The sequence below is a fragment of the Platichthys flesus genome, chromosome 5, assembly GCF_949316205.1.
Source record: "Platichthys flesus chromosome 5, fPlaFle2.1, whole genome shotgun sequence".
NCBI lineage: Eukaryota > Metazoa > Chordata > Actinopteri > Pleuronectiformes > Pleuronectidae > Platichthys > Platichthys flesus.
In genome coordinates, this window is record NC_084949.1 from 6,901,253 (window position 1) to 6,925,736 (window position 24,484).

The 24,484-nt window shown below is 41.0% G+C and overlaps 2 protein-coding genes across 3 annotated transcripts; one reads left to right on the forward strand and one right to left on the reverse strand.

Moving 5' to 3' along the window:
• Positions 1–4,732: 4,732 nt before the first annotated feature.
• On the reverse strand, positions 4,733–10,363 carry c5h4orf33 (chromosome 5 C4orf33 homolog). 2 transcript variants are annotated; one of them, XM_062387977.1, is made up of 6 exons: positions 10,242–10,363; positions 9,414–9,607; positions 7,957–8,017; positions 6,889–6,940; positions 6,602–6,801; positions 4,733–5,745 (listed from the first exon to the last, which is right to left on the reverse strand). In XM_062387977.1, exons 1-6 carry the CDS (start codon positions 10,358–10,360, stop codon positions 5,649–5,651), a joined length of 723 nt encoding a protein of 240 aa, XP_062243961.1. In that variant the 5' UTR covers positions 10,361–10,363; the 3' UTR covers positions 4,733–5,648. The 2 variants fall into 2 exon arrangements, with proteins under 2 accessions (XP_062243961.1, XP_062243962.1); XM_062387978.1 differs by lacking the exon at positions 10,242–10,363 and adding an exon at positions 9,692–9,936.
• Positions 10,347–24,179, forward strand: sclt1 (sodium channel and clathrin linker 1). Its single transcript, XM_062387976.1, has 22 exons — positions 10,347–10,469; positions 10,813–10,862; positions 11,502–11,569; positions 11,860–11,912; positions 12,039–12,111; positions 12,694–12,749; positions 13,056–13,191; positions 14,404–14,526; positions 14,704–14,769; positions 15,362–15,432; positions 15,542–15,632; positions 16,149–16,240; positions 16,539–16,716; positions 16,896–16,994; positions 19,344–19,415; positions 19,568–19,642; positions 19,776–19,918; positions 20,113–20,305; positions 21,072–21,268; positions 21,944–22,022; positions 22,713–22,808; positions 22,939–24,179. The coding sequence occupies exons 2-22, from the start codon at positions 10,841–10,843 to the stop codon at positions 22,996–22,998; spliced, it is 2,043 nt and encodes a 680-aa protein (XP_062243960.1). The 5' UTR covers positions 10,347–10,469; positions 10,813–10,840; the 3' UTR covers positions 22,999–24,179.
• Positions 24,180–24,484: the final 305 nt, after the last annotated feature.

The window sequence follows — 24,484 nt, forward strand, 5'->3', positions numbered from 1 at the left end:
TGATGTAATCATGCATCTTTTTGGTTCACTATAAGCAATTAACTACATTGTTATTTCAACATTTGCCATGGTTTTGAATGAGCGAGCTTGTAGCTGTTTTTGCAGGAGAAAAAAGGAAAACAAGAGCTAATGAAATGAAACCGGGCCATGTACAATACACAGCAGCAGCTATCGCAAGAAGACTCAGTGGTAATGAGCTTGAGGTGGGGAATAAACACACATGCATGAGTGGACACGCACACACACACACACACACACACACACGCACACCAACGTGCCGAGACACGATCAGCTTGCCTTTACTTTGCCATGTCCACTTTTAAGTGTTTGTTGCCATGGCTACAGCGTGATTTATTTCCCAATTAAGAGTTAGTGAACGTGCTCACTTACAACCCTTAACATCAAGCTGCACATAAATTACCTTCAAGCTTAATGTGGTCTATTTTCTATTAAAAAACAAACGCAATATCACCGCTGTGCATCTCGCAGCTGAGCAAACTTCTGCACTGGGAGTTTTTGCCTCTTTGTGAGTTTGCTGTACGAGAACAAACATCCTCTAATAAGTGTGTGCTGCAGCTAATTGGCAATTAATGTGCCCGCTGAAAAAAAATCAACGCAGAAATTCACCGGGCCTCACATCCAATAACACCCCTTTTCATCCATCTAGCGTAAAATGAAGATAAACAACACGCGGATGGATGAGAGAGTCAGCGGGCAGGTGGGAATGGAATGGAATCAATTAGGCAAACACTTTTGATTTATACTCTGTTTTGATAACAAAGAAAGCTTAATTTACTCTCTTTCCCCACTCTTACTGATATCATTTATTTCAAATGCTTCGCAATGATAACATATGAATCTCATTCCCGCTTGTGACGTATGCCGGCAGGGCCTGGTGTGTACGCAGAGAGGTGTGTGGGTCTGTGTGTATATGAGCAAATAAAGCAGAAGTAACTGCTAATTATTAACTGTTATCATGAAATGTTAATGCATATGTATGTTTCTGAATGTGTCTGGTCAGAGTAGATTGCATGAGTGTAATTTCTCTTCCCGTTGATAGGAAAATTGTTTGGATATCTACAAACATGTGGATGGGGGGGGGGGGATAAGACCCTTGCTTGCCTAAGTTTGCAAATGCTTGTGCAACATTCTTCTGTAATGAAACCTCTCCGCTCCCCTCATCCTCTCCCTCTCTCCTCTCGCGCTCACTGCAGTGATATTGAGAAGTGGGGCTCGTCTGGCCCCTCATTAATGTCCCCGGCATTCACTTGGCTCTGCGTCTCTCTCTTTCTCTCCCCGGCTTCATCCCACATTCTACCCGTGCCATCCTCGTATGTGCAACACTAGCAGACCTCGACTGCAATTAGCACCTGTGCCATTAAGCATTCACGTGCGCACACACACTGCAGAAGCCGGTCCAGATCTCTTCTGTGCCCAGCATGACTCTACCCATCCTTCACCTCTGCAGCTCTCTCGGTAATGATGGACTTGACAATAATTAGACAGAGTTAATAAGCATTGAGTTGGTCCGGGGAAACATTGGGATGCCGTGTTCGTTTCCACATGGTCTTTATTAGAGGCCTTTTTACTTTAACCTCTGTGCATGGCTGGTTTAGCCCTGGTTCTGGTGGAAAACAGATTAGAGATAAGGTCGCCTACAGTTTAGGCTCGAACTGCACTGTGGTGATTAGCTAAGATGACATCCCACAAGAACGCTGATCAAAGTGTCATTGTGCAATGTGGTGCCTTGGATGCTGGCCATACGAGAATTGAGTACTGCAGTGTGTCGATAACTTCCACAGCTATGTGTTATCTGATAATGTTTTTTGGCAATAGCCCACAATGGCTACACGTTGTCTCGCTTCTTTATTAGCTCCAGTATGAATCTTTCTTTTTGGCCTCTGTGACAGAATCCCCAAACACTCCGGCAAAGTCATTACCTTTCTCACTTTCCCAATCTCTGGCTCTCTTCATGTTTCGAGATCACGCCTTTATCCCTCGCGTTCTATTTTTCATCACAACTTTATCCTCATTCATACCCTCAAACCCTCTTTAAACCTGAAGAAATGAGATGCATGAGGAACTAGGTCTGGGGTGATCACCAGAAAGTTTCTGACACGCTGAATCACCCTTAAGCTGGTGTTGAATGTTTTAGAGCACGCTGGTCTCTCCTTCTGAGGGGGATAAGACGGCTCTTGTGTCTGCTTGTCTGCTGGGGCTTTGGAGGTAGAGGAGAGGCAGCTACCTGTTCTGCTCTGCCCTCTCATCTCTTCACACTAATTAGAGAGAACTGGCTTTACATCTTAACGCGGACACACATCGTCTGCCTGCGCACAGGTGGGTGTGTGTAGTTACGAATTAATCAAAGTGTTTTATGAAAGTTCTGTTTGTGTGTCCAGAAACATACTTTCGGGGGCAACATTCTATTAGTAAGAGACAGGCATACAATATGTGTGTGTGTGTGTGTGTGAGCGTGTGTTTTGAATAGTGTGCGCTGCGGTGGCAAGGCACCGCAGGCGATGATAAGGAGGGGGCTTAAGCAGTGGGCTCTCTAGGCCTAATCACTGCATGCATTTCAAAGGCGAGAACGCCAATTAAAACTGATAGGGCTCAATATGGGCTTTTGGGCCGCCACACCGAACAGCAACACATCCAACATGAAAATCAGCCGGCCACGTCTCCTGGTCGGGAGGAGCCGATTTTTACCAGCCAGTGATCCGAGTGGAGCCTCTGATAAATACATGGGCTCAACGAGGGGCTGGAGCAGGGGCGAGGGGGAGGGACTCGCAGGGTCATCAACAGAAGACAGAGATTTGTGAGTTCCCTATAATCTCGTGTGTGTGTGCGCGTGGGTATGCCGAGGATCAGAGGGCCTGTGATCTCAGCTTCTCTCAAGTAGGTGGAAAAGTCTGCGACAGACACTTTGATATAGTCTCATTGAGTACTTTATTAGCAACAGCAGAGGCCAATGCAGGGCCTCATTTTGCTCTCCAAATAGCCTTCTTTGTGCCACGGATTCCACAAGAGGCTGGAAACCAACCTTTTGAGATTTTGATCACGCAAATTCTGCAAATTTGTCAGATCAGCCCATACATTGTCTAGATGGGTTCACACACGACACACTGCCGTTTATAAACCAGCTTTCCCCGTTGGCCATATGATATATTTGTTTTCCAGTCTAACTTTTGACAAGCACACTACCATGGATGAAAGCCCACTGCCTGGTGGGGTTAGTTATTGACAAAGGCTGAGGCTTGTTAAGCAGAGGAGTAGCACAATTATCTGGATGTTAGGTGCATCCACATGAGGACAATCCTGGGATCTTTGATGGGTGACTAGCAAGACTGTCAAACAGTCCTTGACTCCACTGAGAAAGTCCGAAATGTTTATTGCAGCAGCAGAACATAGAGTTTGGCGTCTGCAGGCCCCCGCCTCATCAGTTCTCCAGAAATGACAGATAGAAAATGGTAAATATTTTAACCCCACGCCTACAGCTGAAATACACCTCCAAATTGTGAAGGTGTGTAAGAGGGAGGGTTGTGGAGAGTGAGGCATATCACAAGCCTGAGTCCATCTATGATATAGCACGCATCGTTTGCAAAGATGCATGTTGAAAAGTACTTTCACATTCAAAAAGGACTATCTGTTCTTCCTACATTTTAAGAGGTAGAAGTAAAGGATGGAACTATGCTGTGATTTATTATCTCAAACTTGGAAACATTGTCATCATTTTTTTGTTTAAAGTGTTTATTTTTCTGTATTTTTCTCTGAGTATGAGATCTGCAGTAATGAGACTAGACGCTGACTTCAACAATAAATCAAGCCGGGAATTTGACTCCATCCCAGGCCTCCGTTCACCAAACCACCAGACGGCTAATTTTGTTGATGTAATGGAAACCAATAAATTGTGCCACTATGTTCATTTGGGAACTGACCAACAAGTAGTTTAGCTAAGTTTTCAAGATGCCACGGGCACGTGTGACTGTAGAGGGCAAACAACACACTTTTCAAAGGGTGAGTGAGATACAGAGTGAGCTAAAGTGTTCAAACTATTATTTTATTATAATCAAGCATCAAGCATTGTTTCAACTTCACCCACATTCACTGAAATTGAACATAAGCTAAAGCAAATGGTGTGCTCCATCTCGAGCTTGGCACATGAATTAATCCAAAATAATATGATTTTATAGAGTACATCTATTATAATTTATAATATTTTGAAATAAATTTCGTATAATTAAAGACGTTTATTTTACCTTAGAATGTTTGTGTTTATTCTTTCAAGAAATGTTGTGTTTTCATTTTAAAAACATTTGTTTTAATACCAGAATTTTAGTATATTTCCCTTTGTTCTGCCTCTATCTCTTACTCAACGCAACTGAACAGCTCTTTTATTGTGTTGTTTTTGTGTTTGTTTGTCAGCACATGTCTGAATTTTCTTTTTGTTGCCCTAAACTAAATTACCTAAGGATTAATTAAGTTGCATTTAATTGTAATGTATCATATTATAAGTATGGTGTTTGTTGGAGCAGGTCCCTTCACTGGCAAACAAGTTGCTGAAGTAGGATTTAGCTGTGTCTGTGGCAGATATCTCTCTTTGTTATTCTCTCCTTCTGTTCCACCTTTTCATTCCTTCTGACCATGACGACCACTGAACCACTGGTAATTGGTTTATCAATTCTATAACCCCACAACACTGTATCATATATAATAATAAACCAATCACAGGAGCAATTTTTAGTAATTTTGTCATTTTATTTACAGTAATCAAGGGTTTCAATGTAAGACATTTACATATTGTTTTAGGTTTTTTGAGTGCGTCTTCCACTACTTCAACCATGTTATCAAACTCTCAGCAAGAAGGCCATGAAGAATATTTCCCACATTAATGAAATAATGCTTTAATAGATAAACATTGCACTGAAATCTAATGACATTTCTCAAGCAGCCCCAAAGACAAAAAGGTCAAAGCACTTATCCATCAAGAGAGTCATTTTGAAAACCTATGTAATAGCAAAATAAAATCAATAAAGGAAGTGGAATGATTGCAAAATGACCTAATTACAGTGCAGCCATGATTCAAAAGCCCTGGCATGTGTCTCAGATGAACAGATTTTCAAAGGTGTGTGTATGGTTCAGTGTGTATCCACTAACAAGGCCAAGAAACACAAAAACCTGCTGTGTCTGTATCACTGGAGTGAAACGCTAGCTACACAGGCGCTGAAGGTCAAAGCGAGCATCCCTTGAAAACCATCCAATGGCTAACCGCTGTAGGTCACACTCTGCTGAGGCAACATAAGGTGACGTCCAATATCGTGAGACGTGTGCCTGAGTCTGTGCGCTCGCATGGATGTGTGTGAAGGCTAATACGCTCCGACAAGCTGATAACATATTTCTTGTCAAATCGTTTGACATCATTAACTAATAAAGATTGATTGCCCTTTGTTCCCCTGCAATGGGTGTTTGTGCTATTACCCTGCCGCCCTGGTGTGTGCATGTGTGTGTCTCTGTGTGTCTCTGTGTGTGTGTGTGTGTGTGTGTGTGTGTGTGTGTGTGTGTGTGTGTGTGTGTGTGTGTGTGTGTGTGTGTGTGTGTGCAAGAGAGAGTAAGGAGAGAAAGAGTGGAAAAAAGGGAGCTTTTTGAAAAGCTCAGGGTTTTCCTATCCACAGATCAGACTCTGGCTGAACCCAATCTTGTCCCATGATGCTTTGCAGGCGGAAATTTTGGAAATACTCCAGGCGGTGGCTAAAAGACAGAGACGGAATTGATTATGCGATGCATGTTGGATGCATAAAACCCACAAACGAAAACTCTATGGCTATTTTCTGAGGGTATTCATCTGCTCAGGTGTTGGCTACTTACTCACAAGTGCAAGTTATTACCTCTGCCAAGGAGGTTATGCTTTCGTCTGCTTTGTTTGTCTGGCTGTTAGTCTGCAGGATTACGCAAAAACTACCAGACAAATTATCACTTAACTTGGTGAAAGGATAACATTTTAAGATATTTAGGAAGATGATTAGTGTCATTTACATGCTTGCCAGCATGCAATAAATCAAGGTTAAATCACTCCAAAATGAATGCTTCATGAGTTATTCGTCAAGACTGCGACGTGAGAGCGTCCCAGTTTAAAGCGATTGTGGGACGTAAAACATGACATAAGCGGAAAAACATTACGGTAAAATCCTCTACTGGCAATGGGAAATAAATCAATGGTCATTTTTTAGAAGGGTTACTTACAAGCTAAGACTAATTTGCGCATACCCGCTAATCTAGTTGTAAAGAGGTAAGAGCATTTACATTGTCTGAACTAAGCAACAATCCAGCTGGGCTGAGAATAAAGAAATTGTGAGGAGATAAAGTGAAAGCTACAAAAGAGAACTCATACATATTCATAGTTATAAAAAAAACAAATTGGCTGCAGCTCACAGACCAGAAATACTTTACTTTTGAATGAATTAACTAGAGTAAAATTCTGGGTCAAGTAGAAGGTAATTGAGGGAGAAGAAATTAAGTTAACAAAACAATGTTTTTGTTTCTGAATAATATCTGTGTCGATGACCTACATGACTTTGAACAAACACTTGGGATTCTGCCTACTCACAAGTTTGGTTGTTGGCCTTCCACTATCTCCTCCTTGGGAATAGAGTAGAGAGCCTCATACGTGCGCTTCTCTCCTGAGCCGTGGATGGCGTAGGAGTTCATCTTGTTAACCTCGGGAGGAAGGTACGACCAGGGGAGAAGAGCCTCCCCCATCCACCTGTCCCCTGCGATTGTGGCATTAAACACCATCGGTAGTTGTTGCTGTAGAAAGAAACAAGGAGATAAATAAGAAATATCTATCAACTAACACAAAGAAAGTCTCTTAGTAACTCCTCGACGTCTGCCTACCTGGAAGGCCTGGCCGACCCCTGACAGCAGTAAAATCAGGTGTTGTCCATGTCTAAAGTAAAACCATAAAGAACATGTTTTATTGCTGTAGTGTGACTAAAGACATCATACTGGCCCAGTACAAGATATGTCTATGAAACAGGTAGTTCAAGACTTAACAATTATATGTCATTCATTTCAACACATATTCTTTTGGAATGGAGCAAGTGCCAGTGAAACTATGGTCAATTACAACAGTGCTCTATTAATAGTTGTTGTAGCCTAAATATTGCAAGGCCATTGAGTAACACCGAACTATTAATTAGACAAAAAACTGAGAACTGAGTTTCTTATTTAGTGAGGACATTTTTAAATTTTCAGAATTCTGAACATATTTGTATGTATTTGTTACAGAGGCAGCTCTTCTGGTTCAAGAAGTGAGAGATCAAGTGTGACTGGAGAGGGCGCTGCTGCTCATTAATAATCACATAGTGTTGCTTTAACCGGCAGCAGCTTTCTCAGGCTCCAGTAACATGTTCTGCTGCCACAAGAGGAAATAACGTCTCCCTAGACTAATAATACATCTCTTGCAGATTATGAACTAAAAAAAGACTAAATTGTGAAAGGGAAGGAGGGCGAGAGAAGGATAAACTCACTACAGTTACTCAGCTGACCGGTGGACCCTGGGAAAGTGAGCTGTCTGCAGATGTCTAACAGAACAAAGATTTTGGTAAGCAGCCAAGTGCTGTTATATTGTCAGATGATTACCTCAGACGATATGTCAGATGATAAGGAAAGGTCGAACGCGGTTCAGATCTATTCACTGTCAGTCTTGTTTCTATGACACTCACAGAAATGTGAAGGACTTTTGGATGTAGCGCTCTCTCAGAGAGGTGAGAAGTCCTTGAACGACTGTGGCTCACTACTTCCCAGCATTTCCCTTTTCGTCCCTATAGTGGCTTAGTGTACTGTGAGAAACAACAACCAATGTCATACTTTAAAATAATTGTCGAAAATGATGAGGAAAATTCCTGATAGTGCCCCAAAAACATAAGTCATTGCAGCAGCTTAGCTACAGTATGTACTTACGGACAAAACTCCACTTCCAGGTAATTTTCTGTAGTGCTATCAAGGAAGAACGACTCAACAACTGAGGAGATGAAGAGGAAAACAATAAAGATAAGACGATTAATCATATAATTAAGTTTAAAAAGTGTTATTAACCTCATCAGCACCCATTCTTATTATTAAATCCTAAGTCATTCGAATCAGTTATTTAAAGGTACAGTTTAACATCATGCAAGAGATACATAAAGGTTCAAGTGAGATATGAGGATAAACACGCCCAGGCTGCTCATTATCTACCGAGATTATAATGGGATTGGTTTCCAATATAATAACTAACAGTAATGAGGCCAAATATGTGGGGCTCATTAACAAGAAATCAAACTTACTTCAGGTCAATTAGATAGAATTGTTGTTACTCAACCTCATTACAAGGTTTAATTGCTGTGTCACCATAGCAATGATAATGCAATTACCATTATGACCTCATAAACACAGATAGTCCCTAGTCTCTCCAACGTCATTGGTCTAAATTCAGAATTTTATCTCAGCTTGGAGAGATTGCATCATTATATAACATTACATTACATTTCATTGAGATGATGCTTTTATCCAAAGCGACTTAAGATAAGTGCATCATACAGAATAAATCAGTAGGTCATGGCTCGAATTACAGTGATACAATATACACAGCTGTTGGCAGGTGGAGACCATAGACATAACACTTGTGCCTGTTACATACAATCTATTACAATATCTATTACAGGAGGTGTAAATATGACATTTCTGTAAGTCCATAAAATTCAGTATCTATTTTACCATTTGTCAGCCCTTGCAAATAAGCATATCTCTGAAAATGTTTCACTATACCTTTAAGTAGCCCTGCAAATTTAACATTCAGTTATTCCATTTGTGACAAATGTCATTTCTGCTCTGCTTTCCATGCAACACCAACCTTCATCTCTGTCAGACTTTTTCTTTTTACATAACCGTTTTACATAAACTTTACTTTTATGTTGGACACTGTCTGTACTCATGAATATTTAAACTATTGTTATTTTGTTGATGATTTCTGTTATACGCGACATCTATTGCACTGCTGTCCATCCTCGGAGAACTATTGCTCACTTGTGACTCTTTCTGAGGTTTCTGCATTAGTTTTGCTTGATAAGATTATCATTTTTTGGGTCGTTTTTCCTCACACTAGTCGACGTTAATGGCAGAGGATGTTGCACCTTGTACCGATTGTTTACCCCATTAGGCACACTTTGATTTGAGATCAAAATTCAATAACGTTGCTCTTCTTAAACATCATACTTGTCCAATCACTTTATTCATAGACATTCATCGTGCCAGTATCAGTCCACCTTTAAACGCTCTTACCCACATCCACAGTATTTGCATCTCTAGAAAACTGTACACTGCGGTATCATACACACAGCATCTCACGTGCCTGGACTCCTACCTTAGTTCTTACCCACCTTCATAATCCCAGAGTCCAGGGAAAGCCTGACTGGTGGGTCCTGCAGGAGCTGCAGGGTCATTGAAGAAGGGACCGAACACCTCAATCTTCAGCCCACCTTGTCCGGGAGAGAACAGAATCCTGATGGGCTCATGGTTCACGGGATCGCTGTCCCAGGTGCTCTGGATAGAAAACTCCATCAGTGGGAGAGGACTGAAAGAAAAAACACAAAATCATTCATAATGAGTAATGTTTGCTGTGAACAGTGACACAGTGATGCAGATGGTACAAACTCACAGAGCTGTACAGCACAGCAGCAAGTGGATAAGAGTCACACACTGAAGTCCCTGAGCTAACCCCATGTTGTTAAAGCCTGCAAAGACCCACTGGATCAAATACGGTCAACTGTGCCCCAGCTGAACCTATCATGTGTTAATATAATCACCGTTAGGCTCTTTTACGACCTCCAATCATGGTTCTATCAGATAAACATCTATTACTCAATAACAGATAAAGACAGTAACACACTGACTTCCTGAAACTTTGAACACCCAAAGTGAATCGAGCTGGCGAGCTGGTTGTGTTGTCAGATAAGAGCAGGACAAACCAAGCATAAGTTGTTGCTGGGAAAAAAAATCTTTTCTCCTCGCGAACATATCATTTTATTAGGAAATCATAACCGAGAGCTGCCCGGCGCGTCTGATCCCAACAGCTTTGTTCCAATCGATTCTACCCGTGTTTAAACCATAGACTGTATACATATATATACATATGTACTTTCTCTTCCCAACACGTCACATGTGATAACGTGACTCGCACTGGAATTAAAAGGAAGCCGCTGACTCACCTTTCTACACAGACATGTTCAATGTATCCGACTGGAGCTATCCCGGTCAGAGCGGAACCTTTATTCTGCCACTGCTGCACATACGGAACTATTTTAGCGAAGCACACCCTCCTTGCCATTGGTTGTTGTTTGTAGCCTTCAAAACGGACGGCGCAACCGAGGAGAACAACAAACCCTCTTATGTCTCCGTGTTTCCCTCTATCTATACATTACACACTCATATAACTCGTAAGTATCACTTTACCCTCATGTTATCGTTTTGTCGTGCAAGTCAGACATTTAAAAAACACGTGACAGGGTTTAGTAAGCCAAGCTTTAGCCGAGATTGATTAGCTGCAGCTGCTAATGCTAGCAGCAACACCTAACAACACCAGCTCATACATTGAGCAGCTTTATCTCGCCGTTAGGTCAAGTCATGTGTTACCGACAAACTGTTAAAACTCCTGCACTGAACTGAAAACAGCCACTGACTCATCTAGTGGGGAGGTCGTATTTGTCCCTGCTTTAAATAAAAGGTTTATGGTGCTGATCGTTTTTAACCTGTCAACGACAACTGTCTGCTTCTGTTCAGAGCCCGCCATCACTCACCAGCACTCACCATGGATGCAGAAGTGGATCAGGGTAAGAACTAAGCAGGGAGGGTAGCGCCAGTACATTGCTGTGTAAGTGGCAAAGCTAAAACGACCCTAAAGCTTTCAGATGGAGAAAATAAGAGACCTTGATATGTATGATACCGTAGGACACCTCTCTTAATGCCTGACAGATAATCACTGCATGGATTCTAGTTACACACACACACACATGACATATACTGATACTGCACTAGTTATGTGTTGTTATCAAGCTATTCATTACATATACAGATCTTTCATCAGACACCCCTGCCTAATCATAGAACTGGTTGTTCAGGTGCTCAAACTTTAGCTTTTGTTAAGATCAATGCTCCACGAAGGCCTATTAAGTAGTAACCCTTCATATTTTCACTTTGTGTTTATGGTTGCCTTCATGTGCCTAGTTGCTCACATGCATCTCATTGTCTTTCCTCACAAAGTGCTCATGTCACTCATGGATGACCTATAATTAACCTGTCACACTTTAAACAATCTTAATAAGATACCTTTCTAACTTATATTTTGGTTGTTTATATCTTAGATGTTTCCAAGATGTTTCTGATTGCCTTACTGTGCTTTCACTTAACGTAATTAGTGAATGATATAATTTAAAAGTGCTGAAAAGTTGTAACTGTTTCTTTGTTTTCAGACCAAGGGTTAAATTCTGCTCTCAGTCAGCATCAGTACGGGCACCACTTTCAATCCACATCATCTCAGGTATAGAGGAATCATCACAAACTTGTATTAATTGTCAAATATTTTACTTAACCAAAATGATTCTGTGGCATTTTTTGGTGTGTTGTATTCATATTACTATCAGTATGCTTTTCAATTAGACATACAGTATATATATAAATATACACAAATGTATATTTATCAATGACATTTCGGTTCTCTGTAACCTTTTCCGTAGATATTTAGTTTTTTTCATGAAGGAAACTAAATTAAGTGGATAGAAAACACCATGACACTAACCTTGGGACCCCTGCATATCTTATGTCCATCAGGTTGAGGAGGAAAGAAGAACGGGGTCCCCTTCTCACCGGATCTCAGACAGAAGGTCAGGCATGACAAAGTCTTTCTTGTATGGCAATGCACATATGACTGTGACAGAGTCTGAGATACAGGGAAACTCACTCTGGAGGATTTTTCTCCCTCAAGTGATTACCATTAATCTGTGTTACAGCCTGATGGCTCCTCTGATCGCAGAGTATGATCGGCACATGGATGAGATGAATGAACAGTTACAGAGATATCAGGTAAAACACACAAATAATTTTCACTACTTCAGTTATGACAATGATATGAAAGGATGCTTCAACTTACAAAAGTTGATGGGTTAAAAACAGGCCCTTCTAGTCAGCCTGCTAGCTCATTAATAAACATGGAGAATTGCTAGTTTTATGATAAATGGGTAGAGAATGATAAGAACTTTTGAAGGAAACTGCACTGTGTGTCAAGTCTTTTAAACTTGGGACAATGGCGATCAAGGCAATACAGTCAAATGGACACACTGCTTTGCATGGAACAAGTATATTTTCAATTCTGTTATGGATTTCTATCAAAACTTTGGTTATAAATTAGATTTCAAGTGGTATTCATAAAGTTTTTGCATTTAACTGCCCCAGACAAAAAAATAAACCTGTGTGATGAATTTGTGTTGATCTTGAAATTTCTTTTTTTTCTCATGAATACTAAACCCCCTCATCTTTATCTGTCAATTGTTACTTTTAAATGTAAAAACCAGAGCTCGGATTTGATTGCGGGTGCTCTAATATCTACCAGCATGTCTGAACGGATTAATAACAGACAATTTCCCTCTTGTTTTTAAAAATAAACAGGCGCTGATGACGGATGTCAAGGTGAAGTTGGAGAGGGTTGTCAAAGAGAACGAAAGGTACCTGCTGTCTACTGATGTCAACATAGGAAGAGTGGTGACATAACAGGAGACATTAGTGAGGATGTATTACAGCAATCAACATAAACTTATTAGACAGTATCAGATATTATGTTGTTTTCTTAGTTGGATTATTTTGCACTCATAAAATAAGGTTACAGCTAGTTGTTAAAACATTTACCTTACATCCAAGATCAAGATTGTGATATTTGATTGGTAATCACAAACTATTCAGACATTTTTAAAGTTTTTCGATGAATGACGCCTTAAATCAGATTCCTCTGTATCAACACCTGTCTTTTCCAGGCTGCATGCCGAGCTAAGGGAGTCTGTAGAGAAGCAGCTGCATGCCCTGCCTGTGGCTCCAGGAACGGAGGGCAGCACACTGGAGGAGGAGGCATTCATCAGGAACCTCCAAGAACAGGTCCAGCTGTCGGAGCAGGTCTGCATATTTCCATATGTGACATCTAAATCTTTATGAATTAAGTCCACGATTGCAATTATGTGTTTATATAATCTGCATATTACTCGTCACAAAAGAATGTAGGGGAAGGCGGTTGTTTGCTGTCTCGCAGCCCATGTACACACCATCTGGCTGCAGCATTGCATTCTGGCTCCGTCACGGCCATTGGAGACTTTCAAGCTCTTTTTTTCTCACTCTGCTATCTTCACACAGCTCGTCTATTTTTTCAAGGGGTTGCAAGCTGCTCAAATTTTTTATGATACACTGGATTTGTACCTAACTTTGTCCTCACATGTACACGGCAACAACGACTGTCTTTGTGTTTGTAGTTATTGTAAGAGAGAGACAGAGAAAGAAAGCAAACAAAGGAAGGACAGAGACAGTTTCATCAGAAAATACTTCATTTGAAGATGGAACAACATTTATTGCCATGCACAAAAGGCATGCCTGTTCCCACGGTTGCGATGGGCACGCATTCCCTCCAATGTGGATGGAAGTAAACAGGTTATATGTCAACAGCACATGGGGTTATTCTGACATATTGTCTGTTGACTGTGAGACCTGCAGCAGAGGATACCTGCTCAGATGGTACAAATACCGTAGGATTGTTTTTAATGAACAACAGTTTTATCACTTTGTCAAAATTGGTGGTTAATGGTTTAACTGTTTATGATCAACATCCCTAGTTGCAGCATTTTGTGGAATAATTGATCAGCAGATCAGGAGAGAATGATTCAGCAAAAACTAATTGAATAAATATGGAAGCAGTTGTCAAAATTCTCTGGCGGAATCATTTCAGTTTAAATGTCTTTGTTATATGTCACATTGAACTTATGCGACTGGAAGCTGTATTCTGCATTCAGTTGTGGGCAGGTGGAAACAGCCACTCTAACTCAAACTTGAGCTACATAAATGAGTGATTTCTGGATTTTGTGTACACTTGCTCACTTGCCAAGAAGTATCCATCTGAAAATAAGACCAATTTGGAACTGGTAAGAAGACATTGGTTCTCTTTGAATGAGTCCAGCTGTTTTCTATGCTTTGTCTGTCTGTCTGTCTTTGCTGAACTTACAAATGCTTTGGTTGTGTGCTTCTCATCTCACTCTAAGGACGAAAGCAACAATCTCCTTAGCTTGCTTGAATGCCTCTCAAGTGTGAGTGTAAATGTGTGTTCATGTTCATGTGCGTCAGGAGCGGGTGCAGGCCATGGAGCTGTGGCAGACTGCAGCCCAGGAGCTGGACCACCTCCAGCAGGTCTACCAGAAATCCAACTCGGAAGGCCAGGTCCACGATGCCCACAGACGGCAGCTCAAGGTTCAGTTGTCGTACATTAAAATGCAGAACTATTTTAATTATTAGAACATCATAGCTTCACAACTAGATGGCGTTTTTTTTTAATAAAATGCTGTAATTTCATGTAATGCTTGATATAAGCATGAGGTAATTACATGTAGTTACATTTAAGTGATGTCCCCTTTCCATTCGCCACAGGATCAGCTTGTTCAGTTCCAGCAGCACTCACACCAACTCCAAGTCAACAATCAGAAGCTGGAATCGGTAAGTGACGGTTAATTAAAAGTGTGTTAAATTATTGCCTCCTAATTAGCCATGGGATCGAAATGGTGTGGATTTCTCCAAAGTGAGCCCTCCCCTTATAATTACTCTTGCAACTAAGTGAATTGGTTTCTAAATCACTCTGGTAGTCAGCCAGAACTGTCTTGGTGTCATAATGGACTGTCATCTTGTTTGGTAATCCTCTAACTACCTTAGATTTTTCTTTTCCAAGCACTAGTATCTGCCTCTCTCCCTCACACACACACACACACACACACACACACAGCTGGTGGTTATTTTGGACCTAATACAACATGTGCAGGCAGAGTAATACTATATCCCCCTAATGCATTTTTAATGAGAGGACAACCCTGTTACTCCCCCTCTGTTCACTTATCTCACATGCAGCCTTTTTCAGTCCCTGCATGTTGGAACATGTGACTGTGTAACTGTGAATGACAGACAAAGGCTCCATGGGGTTTGTTCTAGAAGTACATACAAAGCTCTGAGAGAAATTTTGGGGAAAGTTGGTTTTGAAGTAAAGTTTGAAGTCATGCCGCATAAATGGCAGTCTTGTCTTTGTTGCCACACTCAGACTAACCAGCAGTTGCTGAAGACGGTGACAGAGCAGAGCACGGAGATGGAGGAGCAACACAGTCAGCTCAGGTGACGGAGCTCGCCGAATAAGGCAACTGTAAATTGGAAATGGCAGACAGTTTTCTTTATTGTTATATGTTTCAACTTTTGTTGTTTTTTCTCTCTCCCCCTGCTGTAGACAAGCCAAAGCAGAACTGAAGATGGCCACAGCCAAAGTGGATGAGATGACCAAATTGCTGCAGAATGTCCAGAGCCAGATGCAGAGACGGGTCAGGGAAGAAAAAAGTGCAGAAGAAAATTAGTTGTTAATGTCCACCTAATGGCATTGGAACGGGAATTCTGGTTTTTGGTTGCTTCCTCCGCCATGGAGGCTATGTTTTCATCCCTGTCTTTTTTGCTTTCTTTAACTTTGCGCTTTTCAACATTTTCCTTAATTTCTCAAAGAATAATGAATGGTTCTTCATGTTAATTATTCTACGCATTATGGAGACTGATATAATTGAGTTCAGGTTTAGATCCAAATATAAATACAGATCTAGTGAATTGTAAGGTTCTTTTGTAAGAATCTTACAATTTGCGCCTTGGCAGACTTATCAAGTCTCCTGTGTACCAATTTTGGATTTGGCTGATTGGCATCACTTAAGGCTTTCATAGCCATCTTTTCTTCATTATATTGGAAATTTATTCTAAACAGAACAACAAATTAATTTTGTTACTCTGCAACGAAAATCCTGGTTTCCTGCAGCTCTGCTTTGACAGCCGCATGTGTGATTGTGTGTGTCTAGGAGGAGGATGTGGCAGAGGCTCAGGGCCGGGAGGAAGCGGCCGACAGACGGCTCCATCAGCTCCAGGCAGCCTTGAGCCAGCTAGAGGCCAGGTGATTATTTTTAACTGTCAAGTATTTCAATTAATTCTCACATTTATGTATCATAGAACTCTCAGATGCAGCTTCCAGACTGAAGGGGGGAGAAAACTGTGCAAATTATAGTGTAATTTGATGAATCACAATGAGCTTTAGAAGTTGATTACAAGATATGATAACTTAAGTGACTATAAATACATAATAACAGCAGTACAGAGATTATAGAGTAGCTTTGTGTTTGAATCTCAAAAGTCATTGTATTTTACAGCAGAGATACAAGATTCTGTTTTTCACCCCTTTTCTGTTCTGCTAGGCTAAAGGCATCATCTCAGGAGGCAGAGTCCTTTCGCAGAGAGCAAACTGTGTGGGAGAGGAAGTTGGGAGAACTACAGGGACGTTGCAGCACCATAGAAGAGGAGAAGTATGAGGCCCTGGCCAAAGTTCGAGAGAGTGTTCAGGTGGCGGAGGAGGCTGCGCTGCAGAAGGACCAGGTAACTGCTGTCGCTCGCTCTTTTGCTCTTCTTTAATCACGCTATCTCTTCTCCCTCTCTTTTAGTCTACTTTACTCGCCAGGCCTCGCCCTCAGTCTATTAAGCTCTACCATCCTTTGACAAGTGTCCAAATTCTTTCAGCAATAGAGTCTCTGTCTGTCTTTGCCCTCTCCCCTTAGGCCTTGTTAAGAGAGAAACAGAGGGTGGAGGAGCTAGAGAAGACGAAGGAGGCCATCAAACAGTTGATCCAGGACGCTGCGGTCCGCACCAGGAAAGAGGTGAGGAGGTTTGCATGGCTCTCAAGAGAAGAACATGAGCAAATGTTACAAACATAACATTGAAAGAAGAGAGGACAGAAAACCAAAAAATACAGCTCAGAAAAATAACCTTAACTGTTCTGTCTCTTAAAAGCTTCGGATGATATCAAGCTATTTGTGCCAAAGAAGAAGAAATACATTTGTACAAATCAAATGTACAGCTTGTCGCCTACGTTAAAATGAGGAATGTGGAGCATCTTGTTAAGTTGCCATTTAATATACTGTAGGTCTCACAAATAACCCAATACCTCATATTTTGGCTCGTCAGACCCACATTTTTGTAGTATCAGGACTTTGAAATGATTGTGTAAGACACTGAGTCTATTTCATAAAATAATCACTCTTGAAGGAAATGCCTCTTTTGTGGAGGTAGAAATGTGATATTCGAAGGGATTACCCAGTTTCACAATGAGGTTGGTTCAAGATTTGGATCCTCGTAATTTTGCTTCTTTACCTCGTATTATTACAATAAAAAAAAAAGAACATGGCCAGAATACTCGTCACACACATGAAACCAAAACCTCTAGCTGAACCATATCCACAGCTCCAGTCTTTTTTTTACCCAATAAACCAAAAGCAAATTGCTTTTTCCTCCTGCCTAACCTTGGTTAGAGACATGGTGATTAATGCTCTATTAATGGGTCTTTTTCATCAAGCCCTTCAACTGTTTAATCCTGTTAATGAAGCCTTGAATGACTTCGGTGCTGGCTGTCATCTTAGGGTCTGTCTAGCCTTCAACACAAGATGAACATTTTGAGATTAACCATTGGTTTACTTTCAGTAAATTATAAACCAGACGTCAGCTTTGATTTTTTTTTTTTTTTTACCTTCCAGGGTAGCAGGTAATTTTGTCAGAGTTGGTGGTTAAAGTTGAACAATGCAGCCAAAGTGTTCTGACCTTAATCTCCTCTCTCCCTCATTTTCATTTAAAGCCAATCAATGTTGAGAATAAGCACGTGATGAAGAGATAATCCCCAAACTGCTCCAGTCAGACCTCTTACCTGAGGATTCGAGAACCACTAAGACGTTTATGCACGAGGGTTGAAGTCTCAAATAAATACCTGACAGTAGCATGGTGTTACTATGTTTATCTAAACTGGACCCATTTTTAATTTGGATCTTGTAAACCCAAACAAGATTACACAATTGTTCTTCCCGATTCCACATCGTTGGTTGTGGTAATGTGCCTAGACTTGAAGAAATGCTCCCACAGAGGTAATGAAGAAGAAAAACTGTAAGCAAGCAGATGTTGATTTAAGCAGGGAAAGTTTCAGACTGCTCAAAAAAAGCTGTTAATAATCACAAACACCAGAGTATATTGAAGGAAATATGTCTGCTTAAGGGTAATGACCTAATTCAGATAAGAAAATCATATTTAATCTGATTTCCTGAAGATGTTTAATTTCATTGCTGGATGCAGTGATACTTACAACAGCCTAAAGTAGCCATGAGTGTCACCATTCGATTCATTACCTCTTATGTTACGCATTTCATAGTTATATAGAGAGACTTGTCTTGCTTTTGAAAATTGCAGATCAAGGTTCAAGGTTCAATGTGTGCAATTTATTGATATCTAGTTGTGAAGTTGCAGGTTGCAATACCCCTCACCTCCCCCTCCACTTCCAAACATGAAAGAGAACCTGTGGTAGCCTTCAGATGTCATATAAACTCAAAAGATGTTTTGTTTGTTCAGTTTGGGCTACTGTTAATAACATGGCGGCCTCCGTAGAGAGGACCCGCTCCAGATGTACATATAAAGTATTTGAATATAAAGGGCTCATTCCAGGTTAAAGAAAAGAAAAATTCTTCCAATTTAGATGAAACCCAGTAGTGAAAACATCACAAGGTTATGTTATAACGAATTTCTGAAGATAGATCCCTTTCACCTAAGTCTTACACACTGAACCGTTAAGACTTTCTGCTTTTTCTATTTCTCGGAATCTTTAGTATTACGACATCTGTTCGCCTGGCACATTGAAGTAGCTCTTTCATATAGAACCACGTCCACAGTAGAAAATGCTCAAAGCCTCAAAGGTGTAGAATAGTAATTTTCTGGTGATTTATATAATTTGTATGTGCTGCCCAGTCAAAGCAGAAGTCTGGAAATTGATCACTTACCTCACTCTCTTTATGCTTCAATGGAACTTTTGAACCTAAGCTGCAGAGTTCAGTCTCCAAGTCAAGTGCCTGCTTCTTTGTTCGATAGAAGTTACCGTCTATCGAACTGAAAGAAGAATGCAAAGCAATTACACGTCTCAGACCCCTGCGGTCATTGCCCATATTTCAGCTGTGTGACTTTATCTTTAACAGGTAGAAAATGTGCGCAAGCAGTGCAACGCTCAAATCCACCGTATGGCCGAGGAGCTGTCTGCACTGCAGCTGGTAAGACCCCGTCCTCTAAGGACAAATTCCTTTCATAATCACACAAAATCCTTTTTTTTCAGTCTCTACCTGACTACTCATCTTTTTTCATTCTATCTCCAACCCTCCCCTCTCCCCAATTCTCCTTGTTCTCTCTCTTCGCCTCTCTGTAGGAGTGTGCAGATAAAGAGTCTCAGATTGAAAGATCCCTGCGAGAGAGAAAAGCTGCAGAGGAGGAACTGGAGAAGGTTATTTCAATAGAAACCATAAAACCATAGAAAAGCATCTGCTGAATCTTGACCCAGAGTTTGGTGTTTGATTAGGTGGATCGTGAATTGGTTCGGGGAATGCTATTGATTGTTTTCATGTTCTTTGTTTTAGGTGTATAAGGAGGGCAGGGGCGAGCCAGAATACAGGAAGATTGAGGCTCTTCATCACAGGTGTCTGAATGCAGAGAGGATGAAGGAAGACATGAGCTTGACTCTACAAAGCACCAAGAACAAATTAAAAACGATGGAGATGGAGTAAGTGCAGTAGTTAATACTTTGTATTTATGGCAGGACGTTGAGGTCTCCACCTTTGATCACTTACATCCCGCACATCCACTGGCACTCGGAATGACAACCGGTGTTGCTCCTGTGACTCTATCTGCTGCCAATAGTAACGGTGGTTGTCTCCGTCTTTCTCCTCTTTCTCTCTCGTTTCTGTCCATCTGCAGCTACAGCGAGGAGCTGTCCCGGTGCCAAGAGGAGGTGAGGCGGCTGCAGGGCTCTCTGGCTACAGCCCGGGACGACAGCGTTAATGTCAGTGAGGAGCGGCTCCAACTGCAACAGGAGAACTTGAAGCTCCGGAGGGAGATGGATGAGCTCCGCAAAGCCACCCTGCTGCTCCAAAAGAAGGCCAAACAACAGGTGACTTAATAATGGATAGTAATAGAAACGGTTGAAGGAATAGGTGCTTTCTACAAGAACAGCCAGAGGGTTATATATATATATATATATAAATCATATATATCTTTAAAGGTCATGTGACCTGATGACATTTTGTAGCCCTGGATGCAGTCGGATCAGTCAACTTCTTTCCAGCATGCATTGTGTTAGGAGCAGCATGCATCAAGTTAGGTCAGCGCTGAGCAGAGCTGCATAAAGTGTAATGCACCTAATGGCTCCAATTTTAATACCTGCATTTGTATCTGGGAGATTTGGGCTTCATTTTTGGATAGTCGGAGGAAGTGGAGACACGTTGTCCATCTTTATATTGATCATTGACTCATTGATCATATGCCTGATTTTTTCAACATTGGAAAAATTCCTGGATGTGCCCCTAACCCTGATCCGCATCAATACTTAAGGTGTTCTTCCTTGACCCATACCACATTTCTCCACTAAGTTTCATGATAATCTACCCAGTACTCTTTGGGTAATCCTGCTAAATAAAGTAATAAATACTTGCATAGGGGGCATGGGGAAGTTAACACAGGTTAAAAATATATGATTAAGGAAAGACATGGTTGACACACAAGACATGCTTGCTTAAAGTCAACAGATAATGTAGAATTCATTTTTATTGGTTCACACAAGTTTGGATTGTGAGGAGTCTGCATCTATTTAAATGAATGTTGGATCAGAAGAGTGAACTCATGTCTTCATACCTCCTCACTCCGCTGCCCTGCTCCAGGTGTCACAGGTGGAGCACGAGTACAGCCTGAAGGAACAGGGGCTGGACGCTCGGGTGAGGGAGCTGGAGGAGAGCAGCCGCAGCTCCACCATTGATCTGACACGCCTCCTCACGGCACAGCAGAAGAGCACTCAGCGCTGGAAGGAAGAGGCCAAGAACCTAGTCCAGGCCTTCGAGACTAAAATCACAGGCCTCAAGTAAGAGCCCATGAATAGATATGTAACATGACAAAAGAAAGGAAAGATGGATAGAATATAGGATAAACTTCAAATAGATGGGGAACCTGAATGTTTTTTTTTGTGCATACTCAGTTAGTGTGGATTTACTGGGTATTTTCCTTGTGTAGATGAATGTGAAGCAGTTTGGTGCTTAGGGAGAATAAGCAGGCTGAGCAAATATTTACTGGTTTCATAAACAGCCCTAGCATAACCAGTCTAATGGACCCCTGTGGTTAAATGACAGACTGTTCAGACAACAGACGTACTACTCCCCAAGATGAGACCATTTTAAAATACGTGAAATATTAATTAACTTAAAAGGGAGTGCTGTTTAAAGTTGAGCTTAAACTGTCTTTATTGAATAAGAAAATAGTGCTCCTGATACCTTAGTGCCTGGAGACTTTTTTATTGTGAGTGTTATCTAGAAACAATGGATCAAAGATAAAACAATAGCTAAGTAAAAAACAAAAATTGACTTAGCACTTGAAGTTGTTTTGCCCTCAGCAACAGCTGTACAGTGCTGAGATTCATTGGAAATATTGAACCTTCTGAGACACTTGAAAATAAAGCTTTATAAATGTTTTGTTTTTGTCTATGAAAGGCCGCTCTGCTCTTATCTATTTTTTCGTATTATTCTTTATACGTTTGTTTCAGAGGAGAGCTGAATCGGCAGAAGCAGCGTTCACACGATCTTGAGATGCAGCTGGAAACCGATCACAACACCATTACTGAGGTATGTGTGACAGAATGTACCAAGATGAGATGGTCACCATGAAAGAAAATTGTGATCTTATAGGGGGAAGTGTGAGATGTTTGTCCTTCAGTGTAGGACACTGTCTTCTACCTGATGGCAAGAGCTGCCCTTTGCTGTTCAGGCCTTTTCAGCTGATCTAAGACTCTGTAAATGTCAGGCCTCCTTTGTAATTGCACTCCTCAGACCAGCAGCTACAAAAGGCAAGAAGCAGGAGGCATTTTAACAGAAACCTGCAAGATTAGCATTAAGTGGCGGGCATCTGGCAGCGTGTCGGGGAGAGTTTTGAAAAGTTTAATTTCACGCTGTCCATACGATCTACTTTACCTATTTGAGAAATACGACATAAGTTGGAAAGGTGGTTAAGTAAATGTGACAAGAATAATTGGACCTCACGCAGACGTCTGAGAGGTTAATTCACAGGTTCAGAGAATGTATTATGATGCACAAGCACAAGACTGATGCCAATTAATAATATGAAGATTCACAGTTTCCTGCATGTTTTCCACATCTGTAAATAGCCGCCAAGAAAGCATGTCCACCAAGATAGATGCCGATAATTGCACCATGTGTTCTCTCGTTGCTTGAGGACGTCAGAAACAAAAACTTCAACTCTGTAACTTTTGTGCGCTTGACTTCATGAAACTAATTGATATGCGCATGTTTGTGCAGTACGAGAGGCAGCTCGCAGAGTATCAAGAGAAGTCGAGTCGTCTCCAGAGACGACTGACACACGCGGAACAAAGGGCAACTACTGCAGCACAGCAGGTATGGGTAACTACTGAGAGAAGTGGTGGCATGGTGCGACTCTTACACGGAGGGATCTGTATTTTTCCTGTTCTCTTGTTATCTGATTAAACAATGAAGATATTCATCACTTGCATTTATTTTTTTACAGCTGAGTATGCTGGCATTGCAACGAAGGAAATTGGCCGCGGTGGATCCAGAGACTTTGTAATGTTTACTTGTCACTGTTTAGTGATATGATATTAATGTACTGGCCAAAGGCATAAAACAGACATGCTGTTATTATTGCCCTGGTGGTTATATGACTACAAAATGTCTTAATTTTATTAAGCAATGTGTTTCCAATGTTTTTTTATCAAGCATTATTTAAATGTATATGTCGGATAAGTAGTATACAGGTGCATCTAATAAAAATTGAATATCGTGGAAAAGTTTCAATATTTTTGATTACCTATTTATACAGTTTACAGTAAATATTGTATCTCTTGGTCTGGATCAGTACACATAACCATAGTCATGAGGGAAACTGCTGATTATCGACAGCCTCCACAAAGAGGGTGATCCACAGCTGACTAAAAGGGCAGGCTGTTGGCAGAGTCCTGTATTGATGCATATTCATGGAGGTGACTGGAAGGGATATGTATGGCAGGAAAGGGTGCACAACCAACAGGGATGACTGCAGCCTTGAGTAGTTTGTTAATCAAAGACGAGTGGGAGAGCTCCTCAAGGAGTTGTCTGAGGCTGGAGTCAGAGCATCTAGAGCCACCAGGCACAGGAAGTCGTCCAAAGTCCTCTTTTCAGATGAATAAAATGTTTGCATTTCATTTCGAAATTAAGGTTCAAGGGACTGAAGGAGAAGTGGGGAGGCACAGAATCCCAGCTGCTTTAGGTCCAGTGTATAGTTCTGCAGTCTGTGAGGATTTGGGGTGCCATGTCACCTGCTGCTGTTGGTACACCGTGTTTTAATAAGTCCAAAGTCAACGCCTGTCTACCAGAAGCTTTTAGAGCACTTCATGCTTCCTCCTGTTTACAAGTTTAATGATCGACCCCCTGCATTGATTCAGTAATTTTTAGTCACAAAATACCTGGGGGGTTTTTGTGATACCAAAAAACCCCCAGGAATAAAAAAAAAATAAAAATAATTTCTTTACTCGATACAGGAGTTTTGCCTTTCATGAGCTGTGAGCCGTAATCATAGAAATTAAAACATAAAATACTTATTTATTTAAGATGTATTTATTTAATTTACGTCAAATGAAACGAATATATGGAAGGTTCACTTTTTAGTTAAATTACTAAAAATACAACTTTTCCACAATAATGAATTGTTGTAAATGCACCAATATAATGTGATATTTTGTATAATTGCGCAATAAATACCTGAAATGTGAATGTGCTGTTTATTGTTATCCTTTGATGTACTTTGTTGTTGTTGAACAAAAAATTCAAAATATAAGTTTTTATTAAACTCGGGGTGAAACCGGTGAAACCAACGTTAAACCAGCCACGTGCTCTTGTTTGGTTGCGGTGCATGCAGGGAAAGAGTGTTGTTGCTAGGAGACCGTAAACCTGAGCCCGGCACCAGTAACTCCTGGACAAACGGAAGAGATGATTTAATGAAGTTTAAACCTTAAAGCTTTATTAACCCTACATTTTGGAGCTGGATATGAGCCACTCAGCAGGTCTGTACCTTTCTA

What these genes read in the sequence shown, in the direction of transcription:
- sclt1 (XM_062387976.1), top strand. Translation starts at nt 10,841, where the DNA reads ATGGATGCAGAAGTGGATCAGG. An exon ending in AACAGTTACAGAGATATCAG is followed by an intron (nt 12,112 to 12,693) that starts GTAAAACACACA and finishes AAAAATAAACAG; the next exon opens with GCGCTGATGACGGATGTCAA. An exon ending in CAACTACTGCAGCACAGCAG is followed by an intron (nt 22,809 to 22,938) that starts GTATGGGTAACT and finishes ATTTTTTTACAG; the next exon opens with CTGAGTATGCTGGCATTGCA.
- c5h4orf33 (XM_062387977.1), bottom strand. Translation starts at nt 10,360, where the DNA reads ATGGCAAGGAGGGTGTGCTTCGCTAAAATAGTTCCGTATGTGCAGCAG. An exon ending in CTGGAAGTGGAGTTTTGTCC is followed by an intron (nt 6,941 to 7,956) that starts GTAAGTACATAC and finishes GTTTTACTTTAG; the next exon opens with ACATGGACAACACCTGATTT. An exon ending in GGGTCGGCCAGGCCTTCCAG is followed by an intron (nt 6,802 to 6,888) that starts GTAGGCAGACGT and finishes TTCTTTCTACAG; the next exon opens with CAACAACTACCGATGGTGTT.